Source organism: Ambystoma mexicanum, chromosome 2q (assembly GCF_040938575.1).
Source record: "Ambystoma mexicanum isolate Mex_15411 chromosome 2q, UKY_AmexF1_1, whole genome shotgun sequence".
Taxonomy (NCBI): domain Eukaryota; kingdom Metazoa; phylum Chordata; class Amphibia; order Caudata; family Ambystomatidae; genus Ambystoma; species Ambystoma mexicanum.
In genome coordinates, this window is record NC_090924.1 from 153,110,255 (window position 1) to 153,131,157 (window position 20,903).

General features: G+C 48.6%; 1 protein-coding gene across 2 annotated transcripts in view; it reads left to right on the forward strand.

Moving 5' to 3' along the window:
• MRPL55 (mitochondrial ribosomal protein L55) overlaps positions 1 to 20,380 on the forward strand; it is a 204,239-nt gene extending 183,859 nt beyond the window's left edge. For both annotated transcript variants that reach the window (XM_069647074.1, XM_069647073.1), the window contains exon 4: positions 20,140 to 20,380. In XM_069647074.1, coding sequence (XP_069503175.1) covers positions 20,140 to 20,292 — 153 coding nt within the window. In that variant the 3' untranslated portion in view covers positions 20,293 to 20,380. The remainder of the gene's footprint in view (positions 1 to 20,139) is intronic.
• Positions 20,381 to 20,903: the final 523 nt, after the last annotated feature.

Here is a 20,903-nt window from a genome sequence, read left to right on the forward strand (position 1 = left end):
GTCTCTCATGATAGCATGCCTGTCTCACAGTTGGCTGTACAAACAACAATGTCTACTTCCTGGGTTCCCATCTATGTGCAAGGAGCAGTGTTACATTTTAAAGGTGATCTAAGTGCTAGATGAATGGATAGTACTCACCCTGCGAGAGGCTCTGAGTGAGAGATTGCCATCACTAGTTCCTTCTAGTGCGAAACTAGGTCCCCATTTCATGATTACATGCAGCGGCATGGCCCACCCTCCTGTGCTTTAGAGTTATATGCACTGACAACCACGAGCCGTGTTCCGGAGTGCCCGATTGACTTCCTACCAGATGATCAGTGTTATGCATTGCCCACCCTCCAAGCTCATATGAGTGCAATATATAGCCCACTGTCAGGATTCATTCCAGGTGCAAGTTGCTGGAGTGATTACCAGAGTCCTCTGTGTATTTGGTGTCCCACAAGGAAGGTTGGGTGGTGGAGAAAGCGATTGAAAGGAACAAAGAGGCTAGTAACTGACAGAAGAGCAGGTGGGCGGAGTGTGCTGGGAGGTGGGGGTGTGCCTGAACTGCCGGATGATACCTGTTTGCGAGAGCCTTCTCGTGGGTCAGGAAGTCAGCTGGGAGGTGGGGGGATCAGGAAGTTGGGGGGGGGGGGTGGACAGCCAGTTTTGAGTGCTTTCCTGAATGCCAGGTGATCCTCTGAGGCGTAGCACAAAGAGGGGGGAATTCCAAAAAGTCTTTGCGAGGACAGAGAAACAGGCACCGCCTAGTGTGGAGAACTTGAAAGGAGGGACTACCAGGAGGTGTGCAGAGCCTGATCTGAGGATTCTGGTCAGGTGGTAGCGAGCAAGTTTGTTTTGTAGGCATTTCAGGACTTGTGAATTGTTCGGTGGGTAATGCACATGGCTTTGAAAGAGGTCCGTCAGCTGATTGGCAGCCAGTGGAGTGCCCCGAGTGCAGGCGAGATGTGTTCTCTGAGGGAGAGTGCCAGGGGGAGACTTGCTGCAAAGTTTTGAATCCGTTGGCGCTTTCTCAGTTGGTATGTAGGCGCACCGAGGTAGAGGGAGTTGGAGTAGTCTGGGCGCGAGAGGATGATGGCCATGATTGCAGAAACTCTATGGGGGTTAGAGAGATGAGAAAAATCTGCTTGAGGATGCAGAGGTGAAAGGTGCATGATCTGGAGACTGGATTGATGTGACTGGAGAGGGTCAGATCTGAGCTAAAAGTGCATCCTGACAGAGGAGCATGCCATAGACGTGGGTCCTAAAGAATGCGGACAAGATATAGGTTGGGGAAGGAGGGCTGTTTTGCCTCAGATTTTATTTCCTTTTTTCAAGGGTTGAAGAGCAGGTGATTGTTCGTTATCCAGAGGTCATTGTCTGAGAGGCAGGATGCCAGGTCTGTGTGGAGTGAGGAGGGGGAGTTGGGAATCTTGGAGATGATCTGGGTGTCTGTCGTCAGCATAGACACCCATAGTCTGCATAGGTTCTGTTATAGCCTGGGGGTCTGTAAAGGAGGGGGAAGCTGAGGGAGAAAGGAGAGGATTGGAATTTAACTAGCAGGGCTTCGCATTCTTGGGCTCTTTTTTTCATCTGCTGACCGCAGGGATCCGTTGTTACTGAAGTTCTGCGCCCCTCACGGGCGAAGATCCATCGAAGATAGAAGTCCTCTTGGCCCTAGTTCGCGCCCTCCAACCATGACAGAGGAGAAGGAGGAGGGAAGGTCCCTTGTCAGGCGCCGCACCAAATGCGGGCTATGGAATGTGTTTTGTGGAGGACAAGCACCTGCAATGCCTCTACTGCCAGCAACCGACCACAAGGAAGTAGAGTGTGAGATATGCCTCGGTTTCTCCAAGCAAATGACGAACGACAGGCATAGTAGGCTGGAGGCATGGCTTAACGCCAAGGCCTCTGACCCATGCTCTGAGCAGGGCCATGCCTCACCCAGGACCGGCCAGTCCGAGGAGCGGTCTTCTAAGTCCTTTAAGGGCGCCGCATCCGTGGGGGCCCAAGATGAGCCCAAGAGCTGCAAGTCCGAGTCCACCGGGTTTGCCGTGGAAGCTGGTCCCAAGGTGGATAGGGCGTGATCAGCATCACCTTCCGCCTCCATTGCCAGCCTACCATCAAGCTCCTCTTTGAAGAGGAAGTCATCTACCCCGGCTAAACTTTGTATAAAATCCAAGACGCCGCGGACAGAGGAGAAGAAAGCTGCGCAGCCCAAGCATGCTCAACTGCCACAGGCAAAGACCTTGTTGGCGGCCCTGTCGACAACTACTACTACCACGACAGCTACGGGCGATGATCCTATGAGGGTAGCTCCCACGGTTCAGTGTCCCTGCCCCCAAGGTACGACACCGCTGCAGTGACTTTGGCAAAGTCTGCAGGCACGCTGGATGGGGTGAAGCCGGCTCAGACCCTGGTTCAAAAACGCTCCGAGGGGAAAAAATGGGGGGGTGAGGAGGCCCCGAAACAGCCCTCCCAGGCCATCGCCCAAGCCATTATATTATACGGTCCATGAGGACATTGAAAAGGAGGACAACGACTGCACAGGGCCTAGTTTTCCTACTCAGCCAAGTGATATTTCCTTCGATATGCTGTTGACTCTACACACCTTGGTGTCAGAGATCCAGATGAGGATACCTCCGGCTCCGGTACCTTTGGTCCCTCAGGTCATCGATCAGCCTCCAGCGAAGAAGAGGAAGCGGCATACGATGCCCTAATTTCAACCTCCTCCACCACGTTGGGCCTGTTCTGCCCCAGCAGACCCAGACACTGGCACGGGATACAGCCAGGACGACGGATGATAGCAAAGACATTGTCGCAGCGGACAGTGAATCGCCACATTTGGATGCTCTACATAGGGTGTCCCCACCGGATGAGGTGGGATCGTGCAACTCCATGATCACCAGGACCTCCCAAGCTATTCCAGCTGGTGCCGGAGGAAACCAAGAAAGAGGGCTTCTTGTATCAGAGGCGTGAGGCCAAGAGGAAGACTATCATGGTGGTGCAATTTCTAGACAATGTTTGGGAGGAGGGCCTGGCCGTCATGAAGAACCCTTGCACCGCTCCAGCTAAACGGGATAGGCTGGAGAAGATATATAGGGTGACGGACTCCGTACCAAAGTGCCTGAGGTCGCAGCCATCACCGGACTCTGTGTTGTTGGCGGCCGCAATTACACAGTCGGCTAAACTGTCGTCCTGGTCTTCGAACCCTCCGACCGCGAGGGGGAAAAGGATGAACACCATGGGAAAGAAGGAGATTTACACAGTGGTGTTCACTATCAAGGCGGCCAACGCACTGGCGATCCTGGCTAGGCACGACGGGGAATTGTGGTACAAGCTGGGACAGATCCAGGAGTTCCTCCCCGACGATAAGAAGATGTAGACCAACGCTTTCTTCCAGGAAGGGGAAGTGGCGTCGGATCACTGCATTACAGTGGCATTGGACGTCGCCGACACAGGGTTCTGGCAAATGGGGAACAGTGGCTGCCTTCTTTGACAAGATTGGATGAAAGTCATCAGGTGGTCCAAGCGTAGGTGCTGGACATGCCGTTTGACAGAGAATCTGTTTGGGAAGGCTGTCAACGAGTCCCTCCAGGCCATCAAAACGGATACGGAGACGGCCCGTTCCTTGGGCACTCTCCAGCAGCACTGCTAGTCTTCTTTTCGCTCCACCAGGGGAAAGTCTAGCAGGTCTTCAAAAGGTTTCTCCATGTCGTACCGACAGCCTTCCAGATCCTCCACGAAAGAAGCCTACAGAGGTAGTTCCCATGCCTACAGTAGTGTAGGACAGCATCGCCGTCACCCACAGGGCAGGGTGCTGAAGGAAGCCTGAACCAATGAACCAACTGGGACGTCGTGCACCCTGGTGGGAGGCCGGCTGGTGAAGTTGTCTGGCTTTGAGCCTACCTGAGGTTTGGCTGACGGCTTACCAGGTGGACTAGGTTGATATATCTTCAGCAAACCGGAGTCCTGCAGAAAGTGGTGATCCTCTCGGGACACCACATCATCCAGCAAGATTTCTACGGAAGGGATTGCGCCTGTAGCTGACCTCCAAAAAAGAGGGAAAAACCCCAAACGGGAAAAACCTCTGTTGGTAAGGATGTTCAGTCTAAGGTTTGATGGTAATGTTGAGTAGTTGTTTGAGGATTCAGCAGAATTCCAATTGTCAGCCAAAACGTTGCAAGAAATTAGCATAAGCAGAAGGCCAGAAAGTGAAAGGCAGGGGAGGATCAGGAGCCCAAAGGCGGAGTTCACACAGGGAGGAACAACAGAAAGGAGAAACAAAGTAGCTCGCTGAGCTAGGGTAAACAAACCTTGGAGTTGAGACGCAAATCTACGTGTCTCTGAACCTCTTTTTTTGAGGCTTTGTTATTCTGAAGACCGGCACGGAACGATGAAACAGCGTTCCTCAGTACGTTGAGACAAACAAGGGACTACACATGCAAAGGGTGTTGGCGGGCATGTTGGAAGTATAGAAACAAACCACATTGGCAGAACGGTGTGCCACTGCAGGACGACGTCTCCATCTTCCCCACATCACCGCGGGAGGTGACGCACCATGACAGCAGGCCCTCCTCTATGGGGAAGTTCACTGGGTTTGCCCTGATGAAGGCGATGAAATCTTTGGAGAAATCTGGCAGCATGAACGTTAGCAGCCGGTTCCCAAGTACGCTCTCTTATAGAGTATCCTTTCCAATGTATGAGATACTGTAAACATCCTCTTCGGTATATAGAGTCACAAACCTGTTCCACGATGTATTCAGGGATGCTGTCAATTAAGACGGGCACAGAGGTTGCCTGTTTTCTTTTGAGGAAGGAACGTATGGTTTTAACAATGAGACATGAAAGGACCGGGTGGATCTGTTTCCATGAAGGTGGTAGGGATAAGCAAAAGGCAACAGGATTGATTTTCTTTTGAACAAGGAAAGGACCAAAGTATCTGGGTGAAAGTTTGGAGGGGGATAAGAGTTTTGGCAGATATTTAGAAGATTACCAAACTTAGTCACCTACAAAACAAGATGGTTCCTTGTTTCTTTTTTTTTTTGTCTGCGTTTTTCTTGATCTTTTCAAAAACAAGCATATCTGCGGCCTTCTTGTGTCCATCCTGTATGTCTAAAATCCATTGATCCACGGAAGGTACAAGAGTTGAACCTGGCGATGGTGTAGGGAAAATGGTAGGATGGAACCCATATTTTAAGAAAAGCCCTTTGACCCAAGGATGCATAAGTGGTATTGTTGTAACAGAATTCTGATACCGGAAGAAGAGAAGACCAGTCACTCTGAACTCTGGTGGAAAGCAGTGTAAGTATAGCTCTAAAGTTTGATTTAGACATTCTGTGACACCATTAGATTGAGGGTGGTATCCTGAAGAAAGGGCCCTTTTTATGCCAATGTGGTGACACAATATAGCCCAGAATTTGGATATATACTGAGTGCATCTATCCGAGATAATGGTATCGGGTAATCCATGAAAACGGAAGCCATCTCAGGAGCAGTTGTTATTTTGGAAAATGGCAGAAAAAGAGCCATGCGAGTAAAGGAATCAACAGTGACCATAATGATAGTGTAACCCCTGGAGGGGGGGGGGGGTACATAAACAATAGTCTGTAGTGATTTTCTCCCAAGGTTTTGACAGTGGTTCAGGTTGCAGAAGAATTCTGGTAGGTTTCCCTTTGGGTGTTTTAGACTGGGCACAAACATCGCAAGTATTGATGTGTTTCCGAACAGCATCACTCTTCTTAGGCCACCAAAAGTGACGGTGCAGGGACTTTAGCGTGGCGATGGTACCTCTGTGACCAGCAGGAAGGGTATCATGGCATAAATGCAAAGCTTGTTGCATGCTCTCAGTAGGAAGGTATAGGCAGTCATCTTTAAAGAGGAAACTGTGTCGGAAACGTAAACTCCAGGGATTGGACACAGGAAGTTTCTGTAGAGCTAGAAGTTTCACGACGAACTTGATCTAGCTAGGAATCAACAGCAAAAACAAATACCTTGTCTTTAAGAATGGGGATGGGTTGATGGGGCATGGAAGACCGTTCTAGTGGATCATACATCCTGGAGGGGGCAACAGCAATACAATTCTGACTCCCAGGAATGTAGGTCATGATGAACTGATATTGTGCAAAGAAATAAACCCAACAGGCCTGTCGACTGTTGCGACATTCAAAGTTCTGTAAAGCTTGAAAATGTTGGTGATCAGTTCTAATGACTACTGGCTTACTAGCTCCTAAAAGTAGATGTCTCCACTCAAGACGGGCGTGTTTGAGGCCAGTAATTCCTTCTCCAATACAGAGTAGTGTATTTCGCTAGGGCCCAGCATTCAGGAGTAACAGGCAAGAAGGTGTTCCTCTCCGTCTTCCTGTTCAAGGGCAGAGGTAAAGGCTGTCTTGAGGGAAGAAAATGCCCCTTGCGTCCCTTTATCCCAGAGAAATGGTTCACCCTTTTTAGTAATCTAGTGAAGGGTAGGACCATGCATGAAAAACTTCCTATAAAAGTTATCCAAGCCTAGGAAACACTGAATCTGATGGATGTTTTGCAGACTGGGCCAATTGAGAATTGCCTGTACCTTCCGTGGGTTCATAGAATGCTCAGTATTTGTGATAAGATACCCTAGATAATGAATAGACGACTGATGGAAACAGCATTTTTCTGGTTTAGCCAGAAGGTGATTGTCCTTTAGGCTTTGGAGTATTCTTCTGACATGTTGACAATGTTCCTCCAGTATGTCATCAAGGTAAATTATCACATAGTGATGAAGCATATCCGAGAAGGTTCTGTCCATAAATCTCTGGAATACAGCTTGGGCATTCATCAATGTCGTAAGGGTGTTCTGAAGGCTGTTTTCCATTAGTCGCCTTGTCTTATCCGTATGAGGTGGTAGGCGCACCGAAGATCTAGTTTCGTGAATACTGCAGCGTGAATACTGCAGCGCCTCTAAGGGCTTCCAGTATGTCCGTAATCAATGGTAGCAGGTATTTGTCTTTAATCGTGACACAGTTTAGCCCTCTATAGTCCAGACAAGGTCTTAGTTAGGGTGTATCCTTTTCTGGGGATAAAAAACGATGACGCTCCACAAGGAGACTTTGAAGGGCGGATAAGACCGCTTTCCAAGCCCTTGTCAAGGTACTCCTTTAGGGCTTTTCTCTCTGACTCAGAGAGTATGAACACCTGTCTAAATGGGATTATAGAGTCTGAAATCCCATCAGTGGCACAGTTTTCTGGCCTGTGAGGAGGTAGTTGCCTTTCATCTGTCTCAGAGAAGACTTCAGAAAAGTTCTGGGATTCAGCTGGAACTAAGTGAAGGCGGGCAACCAACAATGGAGATTCTGTTAGCTAACCTGCTACTGCTTGCACTGAAACCATAGACTTCGAACAGTGCAGGGTACAGAATTCAGAACTTAGAAAGAGTGTTCCTGCCAACCAGTTAATGTAAGGATTGTGCCTGTGTAGCCACGGTATCCCGAGAAATACAGGAAAATGGGCTGTTTTAATGAGATCAAAACATAATTCCTCCGCATGCTGCGCTATTTCCATTCTTAAGTGGCTCGTTTGCATAGTGATGGGACCTGATGACAATGGTCTCCCGTCGATACCTTCAACTGGTTGTTGAACAGCCTTGATAGTGGTTGGTATGTTATGTTGTTTGGCCCAGGTGATATCCATAAACAGGCCAGCTGCTCCGCAATCCACTAATGCCACGGTTTGTATGGGGTCTTGCTGTCGAGGGGGTCAGAGTATTATTCAACACCACCAACGAGGGTCTGCCTGGTTTTATGATGGATAGAAAGGTGTCGGAGCATTCATTCATCTCCCGCTTCATCGCTCCAATTTAGGACCGGGAGCTAGCGTTCCCGAACGTCTGGTTGGAACCAACGGACATTCTCGGAGTAAATGTGACTGACAAACACAATACATATACAATCCTTGTGAGGATCTGCGCTTCCTCCCCTCAGGCGTCAAAGGCCCTCGGGCAGCTCCCAATCGCATGGGTTCAGGCTCCGGCACGGGATTTGAAGAGCTTCCAGCTAGAACTGTAGTGGGTTTGTAAGAAAAATACCTCTTTTTGCGTTTTTCAGCTCTTCGTTGCTGAAGACGGAAGTCAATCTGCAACGCCAAAGCAACCAAAGCATTTCAGTTTGGTGGACGGGCTACATGGGTCAGTTTGTCTTTAATGTCTTCATTAAGACCTCTTCCAAATAGGGTATAGCAGGTGTCTTCTTGCCAGCCAGTTTCCTTGGCCAATTGATGGAATCTACTTGTGTATGTCATCAGGTCAGTAGTTCCACCGTTGTAGATCCAACAACAATTCCTACGCATTGAAAGTGATATTGGGTCGGTGGAACATGTTCCTGAATGCGGCCACCAATCTGGCATAATTATCCAGCAAGGCAAGGGATCAGATCAGGTCACAAAACGAGTGGCCCAAGAAAAGGCATTACCTGATTAATGTGAAATCAGGAATCCCACTTTAGCTTTCTCAGTAGCGTAGAATAGGGGGCGAAAGGTGAAATGGATAGTGCAGGAATCTCGGAACAGTTGCAATTTCTTCGGGGAACCGTCAAACCTTTCCAAAACTATTCCAAGGGAAGGATTTTCTTGTTTAAGCACATCACATTCCGACCCATTTGTTTTTCGGCTTTCGGGCTGTGTACTTCAGCAGTTAACTCCTGCATTGCCCTGACAATATCCTGCATGGACTCCATGTCTGCGGACTTTCCTGTGCGTCTCAAACTGTCAGGCTTTGAGCTTACCTAAAGTTTGGCTGACGGTTTACCAGGTGGATTAGGTCGGTATTTATGCCACAAATGGGAGTCCTGCAGAAAGGGTTGGTCCTTTCGGGATGCCACACCGTCCAGCAACATTGCTACGGAAGGTATTGCGCCCAGAGCTGACCTCCAAAAAAGAGGGGAAAACCCCCAAATGGGGAAAAAAACCTCTGTTGGTAAGGATGTTCAGTCCAAGGTTTTGATGGTAATGTTGAGTAGTTGCTTGAGGATTCAGCGAATTCCAATAGTTAGCCAAAAAGGTGCAAGAAATTAGCATAAGCAGAATGTCAGAAGGGGAAAGGCAGGGGAGAGCAGGAGCCCAAAGGCAGAGTTCACCCAGGGAGGGAACGAGAGAAAGAAGAAACAAGGTAGCGTGCTGAGCTAGGTTGAGCTGTGAAGCTCCGTGTCTCTGAAGGTTGTGTTGTTCTGAAGTCTGGCGTGGAACGATGACGCAGCATTCCTCGTTACGTTGACACAAACAAGGGACTACCCCTGCAAAGGGTGTCGGTGGCCATGTTGGAAGTATAGAAACCGCATCGGTGGAATGGTGTGCCACTGCAGGACGTCTTCTCCACCTTCCCCACATTGACCACGGTGGGAGATGACGCAGCATGACAGAGGTTCGTCAGGAACTGGAGAAAGATCACAACTGACAGATGGGTTCTGGATGCTCTCGCCCAAAGACACACCCTGGAGTTCCAACGCAGGTGTCCGCGGATCCCTCTGGCTCCCCGTCAGGAGCTGCACATCCCTTAGCTTCTGGAAGAGATGTGAGCCGTGCTGCAAAAAGAGGCGATAGAGCCAGTTCCCCAAAGGCTCCAGGGCTCCAGAGTCTATTCCAGATACTTTCTAGTCCGAAAGAAGACAGGGGGCTGGAGGCCCATCCTAGACCTATGACGTCTGAACAAATACCTAAAGTCCCAAAAGTTCAGGATGGTCACTTTGCAACACGTGCTCGGCCAAGTGGAAAAAGGAGGGTGCCTATTTCCACATCCCCATTCACAAGAAACATTGGATGTTACTACGTTTCGTGCAGGGACAGCACTGCCCGTTCAAGGTTCTAGTGTTCGGCTTGAAGTTGGTCCCAGAGTGTTCACAAAATGCCTGGCACCAGTGGCGGCCCACTTGCGTCTACAGAGCATACACCTATACCCTTACTTGGACTACTGGCTGATACGCGCCAGCTCGCACACGCTGGCCGACAGAGACACGGGGTGACCATCCGGCTATTGACAGATCTGGGATTCTCCAACTAGCCGAACTCCTGCTTAACACCATCGCAGAATGTGCTGTTCCTAGGCACCTGACTCAGTACAGTGTCTTGCCTGGCGTTGCCCTCAGGGAAGAGGCTAGCGGCCATTCAAGGAAAGGTGTAATGACTGTTGTTGACGAAGACGGCCATGGTGCGGGCCATCAAGTCGTTACTAGTCATTATTTCGTCCTGAATCTACCTCACTGTCTCTGCAAGATGCAGATGCAACCCCTACAGGAATGCCTGGATGCCCGCTGGATACAGGTGTCCTGAAGCTTCATGGACGAGATCTATTAACAAAGAGTTTTGTTGGGCGAAAGGATGGTGGGGCGTCCGCTCCAACATCGCCCAAGGCAAGGGATTTCAAAAACCCTCATACCAGGAGACGGTCACGACGGAAGACTTCCTGGAAGGTTGCGGAGCACACAACGGACGCCTGCACGCCAGAGGCCTGTGGCTGCCGGAGGAGAAGGATTTTCATATCAACATCCTGGAGCTACGGGCAGTGTTCTGGGCCCTCAAGTCGTTCCTACCGTCTCTGAAAGGCAAGGTGGTGAGGATCTCCATGGACAACACCACCACCATGTTTTACATCCGGAAGCAGGGGGACACTCGATCCACAGCGCTCTCCAAGGAAGCGCAGGACTTGTGGCGCTGGGCCATCAGACAGGGGAGGTCCCTCTCCACCTGGCGGGAGTTAAGAACACTATCACAGACTCCCCCAGCAGGGAACTGCGCTTCTGCACGAGTGGGAACTTTGAGTGGATCACCTATTCGTCAAATGGGGCAGACCCCAGATCGAACTGTTTGCGATGGTGGCGAATTCCAAATGCCAGAAGTTTGCCAGCAGATTCCACCAGCCAAGGGGATGTGTTCAAGTTCCCGTGGGAAGGGCTGTTTCTGTACGCATTTCTTCCGTTCCCTCTCCTGCTATGAGTCATCAACACACTCAGTGTCCATGCAAGATGATACTCATCACCCCGGTGTGGCCGAGGCAGATTTGGTATCCGGATCTTCTCAGCCTGTCAACGTCTCCTCCGGTCAAGTTGCCAGTGGTTCCCGATCTTCTTTCCAGAGAAGGAGGCGCAACACTTCCTCACTACCCAGGATCGCTGAAACAGAGGATTTGGCTCCTGCAGCCCTGGAGTTTGGAGGGCATGAGTTGCCCACGGACTGCAGGTAGGTCCTCGCCAAGGCCAGTGCGTCATCAACCTTGAAGTGCTACGGTCACAAGTAAAAGCGTTTCACTACGTGGTGCCGGTCATAATAGATTACCCCTCTGAGGGTCACGGCCCCACAGATCCTTCCATACTTGCTATCCTTGGCCAAGGCCAGACTGGCAGATTCCTCCATCAAGGTACATCTGGCGGCTATCTCCCGCTACACCAGGTCCACAGGAAGATCTTCACTTTGGTCCCAACCACTCGTTAAGGAGTTTCTCAAAGGATTTTTCTGTCTTTCCCGCCGGTAAAGGCTCCTGCCCTGACGTGGGAACTGAACATGGTCCTGAAAAGGCTCCCTTTGAGCCTATGCATCAGGCTCCACTCAAGTTTCTCTCATGGAAAACGTCTTTCCTTCTGGCCATCACCTCTGCCAGAAGGGTAGGTGAGATCCAGGCCCTATCCTGTAAGCAACCGTACCTGACCTTCCTCAAATCGAGGGTGGTGCTGCATATGCACCCCTCTTTCATGCCGAAGGTTCCGTCGGGAATCCACCTCAACGAGCCTTTGGTGTTACCTGTTTTTTTCCCCCCGAAACCTTACTCACTGGTGGAAAGGGCTTTGCACTCGCTGGACGTTGCTCGTGCCCTGAAGTTCTACGTGACACGCACAAGAATTTTCGGACAACTTCATAACTGTCGTGTAGTTTGGTCCAGTGAACCATGGGAAGGCCTTGTCCATCGCTTCCATTGCAAGATGGGTCTCTGGCTGCATCACGCACTGTCAATGGTTGGTGAACCGACAGCTGCCCCACCGTCCGAGAGCCCACTCTAGCAGAGCGATCGCTGCGACAGCGGCATTCCTGTCTGGTGTGACATGATTTGCCGTTTCAGCCTCTTCTGGACTACGTGGTCCATAAGACATTGCTACATTCCCTCTAAGGTACACTCAACATGGCTGACGTTAGTGCGCGATTACCGCTCTAGTATTTTCAGGAGTCCGCCAGTTCCTTGAAAAGAAACACGTCCCTGCTGCGCTTCGCATCTCAACGCTAACTTCCGAACATCGGCAAGTGTGGTCGTACTTTCCTGTGCTCACACCCTACTTTCCAGGTTCTATATTCCTCCTCTATCCTAGCCATCTTCAGCGCTCTCCTTTTCTAGGGTCTTCCGCCCGTAGCGCTCGCTTCTTACCTTGTTGTATCCTGGTTCCTCCCTGGCTTCCTTCCTCCCGGGACTTTTGTTACTCGTGCTCCTTCCTGGAATTGAACGCATACTCTCTCAGTCAGACTCGCCTGCACGCTGGCAACGGAGGATACGTGACCATGTCTCTACAAGTCCCAAGCTGTCCGGAAAAGGAAAAGACCCAGTCCAAGACTTCGAAAGACAAACAGGTGAGATTTCAGGCAAAGTGTGACAGTTTGAGACGCCAAGCATTGAATATTGATTCTACAATGGAAGCAGCAGTCCAAGACCTCATAAGTACAGAACTTAAAGGCTGAAAATACAGCCTTGAAACAACTCGTGCTCTCCAGGGATTCGGCCTTCCAAGAAAGTGCCATAGTAGGGAGTATTGTGGACAAATACGATGGAACCACCAAGGCTTTTTGCGTTGCTTCCTCCACTCGCGTTTGGTGCATTTTAACTTCAAACCTCACTACTTCTCAACACCCAGAGCCAAGGTTGGCTTTATAATTTCCCACCTTTCAGGAAACGCATTGGCCTGGGCAACACCCCTAGTTAATGCAGGGGACCCACTCCTGGACAACTATGAAGGATTTGTAGATGCCTTTAAAACTATGGTTTGATAGACCTGAACAAGTTTACAGTGCTCAAGAGAAGCTACTGAAGTTTCAACAAGGTTCTCGGGATATGTTGAAACACGTCACCCGTTTCAAACAATTAGCCAAGGAGGCTGATTGGGCTCTGGAAGCCTGTTTCACACTGTTTCGCCGTGGATTGAACGACGAAATCAAGGATGAGCTTGCCCGGGTAGCCCGCCCAAGCTCGTTCCAGGCTTTACTAAACTTGTCATTGCAAATTGATTTCTGCATCCAGGAAAGAAAGTCTGAAAAGAAAGACACGTTCCCTGCCAACAAAAGGCCCCCTTGGAATACACCAGTCGTAAGGAGACGACTCCCAGTCCCCAGCCAGATACTGAGCCGATGCAACTTGGCTCTTTATGGGGCCCCATTTCTCCATAAGAAAGAACTTGTAGAATTGATACAGGACTATGCATGTATTGTGCATCAGACAAACACCTAGTGAGAAATTGCCCAATAGCTCCTTACAGACGTTCGGGAAACGCCAGCTCCCGATCTTGAACGGAGCCCAGCTTCGGGAGAAAGATTTGTGCTCCAAGTCTTCTCCAAGCACAACCTGTCAACCCACAAACAGTCTTGTGATTCTTCGTGTTTCTGCCAGTGACCAAAGATGAAACATATCCCGTCCTGGCCCTCGTAGCCTGTGGAGCAATGGGCATATTCCTTGACCATGATTGGGCCCAGAAACATCATATTCCCCTGAAGACCAAGCACATCATCCAGGCAGTCGAAGGTATCACTGGTAGTCTGTTATCTTCAGGACCCATAACCCAACAAACCACAGAACTGTTATTGACTATAAACAACCACCAAGAGATGCTACACTTCGACATAATAAAGGCTGCTCATTATCTGATGGTACTAGGCATGCCTGGCTTCAAAGACACAATCCGTACATTAACTGGACCGCGGGTTCCTTGTTCTTAGGATCAGAGTATTGTCTTTCGCATTGTCTGATTCAAAGGGCTCAACCCTATTTCCTGGAACCCCAGGAGATTAAGCATCTGCCTATTAGTGTGACTACTGTCACCCAGATACCTGAGCTTTACCAACAATTCTCGGATGTATTTTCCTCGGATATTGTTCAAGCGCTACCTCCCCACAGACCTGAAGACTGTGCCATCGAAACAGATGACTCTGCATACCATTCGGAAGGATGTTCAGACTTTCAGAACCTGAGAAGAGAGCCCTATGTGAATACTTGGACACTTATCTATCCAACGGAACCATTCACCCGTTGAAATCCCCTGCAGGAGCATCCTTATTCTTTGTGCCAAAGAAAGATGCTAAGGAACGTCGACCCTGCCTGGACTACAGGGGGCTCAACCAATGCACTCGAAAGGACCGTTATCCGCTACCACTCATCTCAGATATCCTAGAAGTGGTCCGTGGATCTGTGATTTTTACCAAACTTGACCTTCGGGGCGCTTACCATCTGATCCGCATAAGAGAAGATGATGACTGGAAAACTGCCTTTAGGACACCCTTCGGGCATTTCGAATACTTAGTAATGCCTTTCGGGTTAGCTAATGCACCAGCATTGTTTCAACGGTTCATGGATAGTGTTCTCCGACATGCTGTTCCTCTTTGTCATCATTTATCTGGACGACATCTTACTCTACTCCAAGAACCCAACAATGCATCAAGAACCTGTTTCAATGGTCCTACAACGTTTACAAGAGAATAATCTACCCGCCAAACCAGAGAAATGTATCTTTCACGTTCCTACTGTTCGTTACCTGGGATTTATCCTAGGTCCTCAAGGAATTGAAATGGATCCTGCCAAGGTCGACTCAATCCTCTCATGGCCCAGGCCCACATCAGTAAAACAGATACAGTCCTTCCTGGGTCTTGCCAATTTTTATCGGAAATTCATTCCTACCTTTTCTGCTATTGTACAGCCCATAGTCGCCTTACTAAAGACGTTCCTTTCAACTGGACTAAAGACCAAGAATTGGCCTTCCATGAGTTAAAACAAAGATTTACTCAAGGTCCCATCCTGGCACAACCTGACATAGACAAACCCTTCCTTGTGGAAACATATGCCTCGGATTACGCCATAGGAGCTGTTCTGAAACAAGAATTGGAAGACAAAAAAGAACATTCCATCGCCTATCTATCTCAAACTCTAAATCCCAGTGAAACACATACTTCTGTTTTGGAGAAGGAGTTGCTGAATGGCGGCATCTGCTCTTGGAGGCCAAATATCCGATTCAAGTCAGGTCTGATCACCGGAATTTACAAATTCTTCAGTCTTTAGAGTGCAGAAACAGTCGTCGGGCTCGCTGGGCCTTTTTTTTGCTCCATATCAGTTCCAGATAAACCATGTCCCTGGAGTGACAAACATTATTGCTGATGCCTTTTCCAGACGACCTGACTATGAACCAGAGGAAACCTGTGCCCTTCCAAAGATGTTTCCCGATTCCGTCTTTATTGCCCAGGCAAATTCCTTATTGGATAATATTTGCTCTGCAACACCTTCATCAGATCTCTGGAAGGAATTCCTTAAGACAAACAGATGGGAACTCTCGGCTAAAGATTGATACCTATTCAAAGAAAAGAATCTAGTGATACCTACACAAGAACTGAGGTTGAAGATAATAAAACTCTGCCATGATACCTTCCATTCAGGGCATCGAGGCATATCGGCAACTCTCAGGCTCATTCAGAGGAACTTTTGGTGGCCCAGAATGGCCAAAGATATAAAAAATGACATCCAAGCTTGTGCAATCTGCTGTCAGAATAAGCATGACAATAAGAAACCAGCAGGACTCCTATACCAACCTGCCTTACCTGACCGTCCCTGGGTGACTATTGTTACTGATTTTATTGTGGAGATACCTACTTCCAAAGGCTTTACGACCATAATGGTGACCATTGACCTGTTTTCCCATATGGCCCATTTCACTCCCTTGGAAAAGTTACCTTCAGCACAAGAAATGGCAGGAATTTTCGTAGACCACATCTTTAGACTTCATGGCCTTCCTTCCAAAATCATTTTGGATCGGGGCCCCGAGTACATCTCCCAGTTCTGGAAATACCTGTGCAAAATGTTAGGCATCCGACGCGCCTTGTCTTCAGGATATCCTCAGACCAATGGAATTACAGAACAAGTCAACCAAACACTCGAGCAATATCTACAATGTTTTGCCTCCAAGGTGCAGGATGATTGGTCTATCTTGATTTCTGTGGCTGAGTTTGCTTACAATAACTCCGACCATGCTGCCATTAAGACCAGTCCATTCTTCTGCTCCCAAGGATTTCATCCATTAGTCTTACCTATTGTGCTACCTCACTCCACCCCAGTTCCATCGGTTGATTCCTGGATGGAGCATTTCGTTACAGTACACAAGGATGTGAAAAGTAATTTGGAAAAGGGCAGGGAAGATGTTAAACGATATGCTGATTCCAGGAGAAGACCAGGTCCTAAGTACGCCATTGGTGATAAAGTCTGGCTTTCCTCCAGACTCTTACCTAGACATCTAAGACCTAACAAGGTGGCTTCACATTACTATGGACCCTTTACGATAAGAGAAATAATCAACCCTGTAGCCTTCAGGCTTCAATTGCCCCAATCCTGGAAAAGGATTCACCCAGTTTTTCATACATCCGTGCTGAAACCTTATTCGCTAGACACTAGGACCTCTGCTCGACCTACCCCCGTGATCAACAATGGCCAGGTCGAATTCGAAGTTGCAAGGATTTATGACTCCACGTACAGAAGGGGTCGCCTACAATATTTGGTGGAGTGGAAAGGATATCCACCTAGTGAGCGAACATGGGAACCAGTGTCCAATATGAATGCCCCTCGCTTGCTACGACGGTTTCACTTGACCCATCCGGGCAAACCAGGAGGATCGCAGTTTAAGAAACACTTGTGTACGAGCGCGATATAAATAAAATATCATTTCATTTCAAGAGGGGGCATGCTGTCATGATTCGCCGTTTCAGCCCCTTCTGGACTACGTGGTCCATAAGACATTGCTACATTCCCTCTAAGGTTCACTCAACATGGCCGACGTTGGTGCGCGATTACCGCTCTAGCGTTTTCAGGAGTCCGCCAGTTCGTTGAAAAAGAAACACCCCCGCGGCGCTTCGTGTCTCAACACTATCTTCCGAACTTCGGCAAGTGTGGTCGTACTTTTCTGTGCTCGCACCCTACTTTCCAAGTTCTATAGTCCTCCTCTATCCTAGCCATCTTCAGCGCTCTCCTTTTCTAGGGCCTTCCGCCCGTAGCGCTCGCTCCTTACCTTGTTGCATCCTGGTTCCTCCCTGGCTTCCTTCCTCCCGGGACTTTTGTTACTCGTGCTCCATCCTGGAATGAACGCATACTCCCTCGGTCAGACTCGCCTGCACGCTGGCGACGGAGGATACGCAACAGTGTCTCTACAAGTCCCGAGCTGTCCGGAAAAAGGAAAAGACCCAGTCCAAGACTTCGAAAGACAAACGGGTGAGATTTCAGGCAAAGTGTGACATGGTGTGCCCCTGATGGACATCTGCAGTACTGCTACGTGGAAGACCATGCACACCTTCACAAAGTTCTATAGTGTCAACAGGGATTCCAGGGAGGAATTCAGAGTCGGCCAAGTGGTGCTATGCAGCCTGTTTGCTTGAGGTGAGCCTGTCCCAGAGGTAACAGTTAATTGCTTCTGTTGAGCCTTGCCACCTCACATGGTTGTGTAATGTTGTACTTCTGTTTATACGTTATTCATGAGCATGTGAATCCATGCCAGACCCCATTCTGGAGGCGGTTTAAGTTACTTACCTGTAACTATTGCTCTGTAGAATGGGTCTGGCATGGATTCACATGCAAACCCTCGTCTGACCGCTCTGCGGCTCGTCTTGGTCCATACTGCCACTTTACATGCTTACCAAATCTGATGATGGCTGCCAGAGGAGGGGCTTAGGGAGAGGACTGTCATTGGATGGGGGCAGTATGACCCAGAGGACAGTGATTGGTTTAGAGGAGAAATACAGATTTAAGTGAAAGTGATACCGTTTTTTCTTTTACCCAGGACGACGGGGAATATTCATGAGCATGTGAATCAATGCCAGACACATGCTGGAGAACAATAGTTCCAGGTAAGTAACTTAAACCTTGTTCGGGGTCTCTTATGTGAAACCACACTTGTTTTAATGCTGTATTTCTAAAATGAGTATTTATAATGTGGGTATTTCTTTCATGCACACCTTTATACAAGTGTATACCTTAAACAATATATTGTGGGATTGCTCTGTGTGCTTATGAATGAGTAATATGTACTTACCTACCACCTCTCTTTCAGTCCGAGAGTTAAGCCTTGAATGTTCTGCCCAGCTACCACTGAGTGCTAACAATATCTTAAAGGAAACCCTGCCTACCACAAACCGGTTGACCCCCTCCCCCCAAGCCCTCACTAAAAGACTTTGAAAAGTCTCCACAACAAGTAACGAGGAGTAGTGGGTATCAGACGGGAAGTGGATGGTGGGGGGAGAGCAGGACGCAGGGAGGGAGAAGGGAGGTGAGATGTGGGATTGGAAAGGGAAATGGGGAGTGAAAGGGTACACAGTGAGGTGCAGAGGAGAGGGAAGAATAGTGGCAGGCAGGGGAATGGGAGAGGTGTGCAAGAGGAGGAACATAAGGAGGGGGGGGCACATGGTAAAATAAGGGGTAGGATTAGGGTTGATAAAGGGAGGAGGAGAGGGGAAAGGGGTGATGGCAAGATAAGGAAGAGGATAGCAGGGGGTGTATGAGGAAGAGTGATGGTAGATAAGTTGTGTGGTATTAAGGAATTGTATTGGGTTGAAAACAGGAAAGGATAAGGCTGAAGGTATGTGGGCGAGCTGGGTAGTGCAGAGGTGGATACAAGGAGAGTTTGGGTGGAGGGGCAGGAAGATAGTTATGGGAGAGAGCAGTGGAGTTTAGGAGTATGGAAGTGGGAGATGAGAAGGTGAGGTAGGGTTGGGGACAGCAGAGGCGTGTGATGTGGATGAGCTGCTTAGGGGTAAGATGGTTAAAAAAAAGAAGAGGGTGGAGATAGTTTGTGGGGATAAAGGTTAGGAATTGAGATGGGTTGTGGGAGGTTATAAGAAAGGGGAGTGAGTAGGGGTTTTAGGGGAAAACTATATGGAGAAGAAAAGATAGGTTTGGAGGGAGAAGAGGTGAGGGAACCGAGTAAGGGATGGGAGGTAAAGAAGGTGCAAATCCAGTATGTGTCCAGATATATCACTTCCTGGTCTGACCTCGCAAAACCTCCTGACCTTTGGCCTCCTGGGTCTTTGTCCAGTTTTCCCTGGCCTGGCATCACCCAGTCTCCCTTGTGTCTCTCAATCTCTTGCTCTCTCATCCAAATAAACTATTATCTCCACTCGTTGGTGTCCCTCACTCCTACTCCAAACACCTACCCTGCTGTACTGGCCTTGTGAGCTTTTACAGGTCTTTGGAGCCACCTTCCAGCCACTATCTGGTGAAAGGGGTCTTTGGTGTGGTATTTGGGATGGGGATTGGTTCTCGCTCTCCGCTCCAATGTGGAACTTGTGATTGGCTAGTCCCTCTGAGGGCTAAAGCTGGGGGGCTCACTGCCTACCAAAGCTTGGTCGTGCCTTACAGCCTCTCTTGGGGTAGGTAAGGGAACTTGGGTGTGTCTCTTCAACCCTGCTGGATTGCTTGCAATTTGATTGTGGTACTTGGGGCTGGCTAAATCCCTTCTCTGGGTCCCCCCGCTATACCACCTCTGGGCCCATCATCTGATAACTTGGTATAGGTACATGGCCCCTTTTCCACCATACTGTAGGTCACTAAAGCGAGGCAGGGAACGTCTTCCCATTACATAAACATTGTTGCAACCGTAATGGATACCACAAAAATTGTCCTTTTGTGTCTTTTGGTTGAAGCCCAAAGCACTTGTTTGCCTGTAACTAAGGTACATAAATGTCTTCTCATTTCCCCTCTTTAAAGTGTATTTGTTTGGTTAGGTAAAATGCAGGCAACCGATTTGACTAAGGGAAGTATGGCACCTGAGCATGTTAATGGTGGTCTTGGTTGCATTCTAATGCAAATCCTGCCATAGGCTTGATGATCTCTGTTAGAAAGCATTGTTTGGCTCAGTTCAAAATCAGGAAAAAACATTTAGGGAATTTTTGACCAGTTTAACACACACATCTGTATTTTCATTGCAGATGCCTGTAGATATCACCACTCTTTCAGAAGCAGAGCGAAGAGCGAGATTCCGTAAGCGGAATCCCAAAAGATTTCAACCAAACGAAGACCAAGAAGAATTCAAGGATGAATTCAATGTGGATGATTACAGCAAATTTTGGAAGAAAGAATAAGCCTGTTGTTACTTGTTCTTTGACTTTTGGAAAACATTATAAATATGTCCATTATTATACATGTAAACAATTGTTTTTCCAAAGACAATTATTGTTCTTTTTTCCCGATTTGGGTTATGGTTCTAAAGTATAATGCTGGTATTCGTATTAACAACCTTGTAGAAAACAGTGGAAAATCAATTTAGGAGCATCGCACCCATTATCTTCCATGAAAACTTGCGTTTCCCTGGTGCTTCCTCCAAGCTCCTCCCCCCCCAACATACCTCCACCACCTCCATGTGCCTGTCTGTCCTGATGCTTCCTCAAAGCTTTGCGCTGCCTTTTGCCACCATTCTCCTTCACCATACACGTACAAAAGCACCTCTTAACCAGAGTGATCCATGCCATGCTCAGTGTCTCCCACGCTGCTCCTGTACAAGTCCACTGACATGGTAAAGCGACATACATGAGCCCATAGCAATTTCCATGTTGGCCATGACAGCTTTAGTTTGTTTTTGTTGTTTAGAAGTTGCTTCTCACATCAGCCATTTCTTTTTCAAAAAAAGAAGTCAATTGGCACAGTTCAAGTAGCTAACCATAATACCCTCCCTCACCGGCTTTTCTGGGTTGTT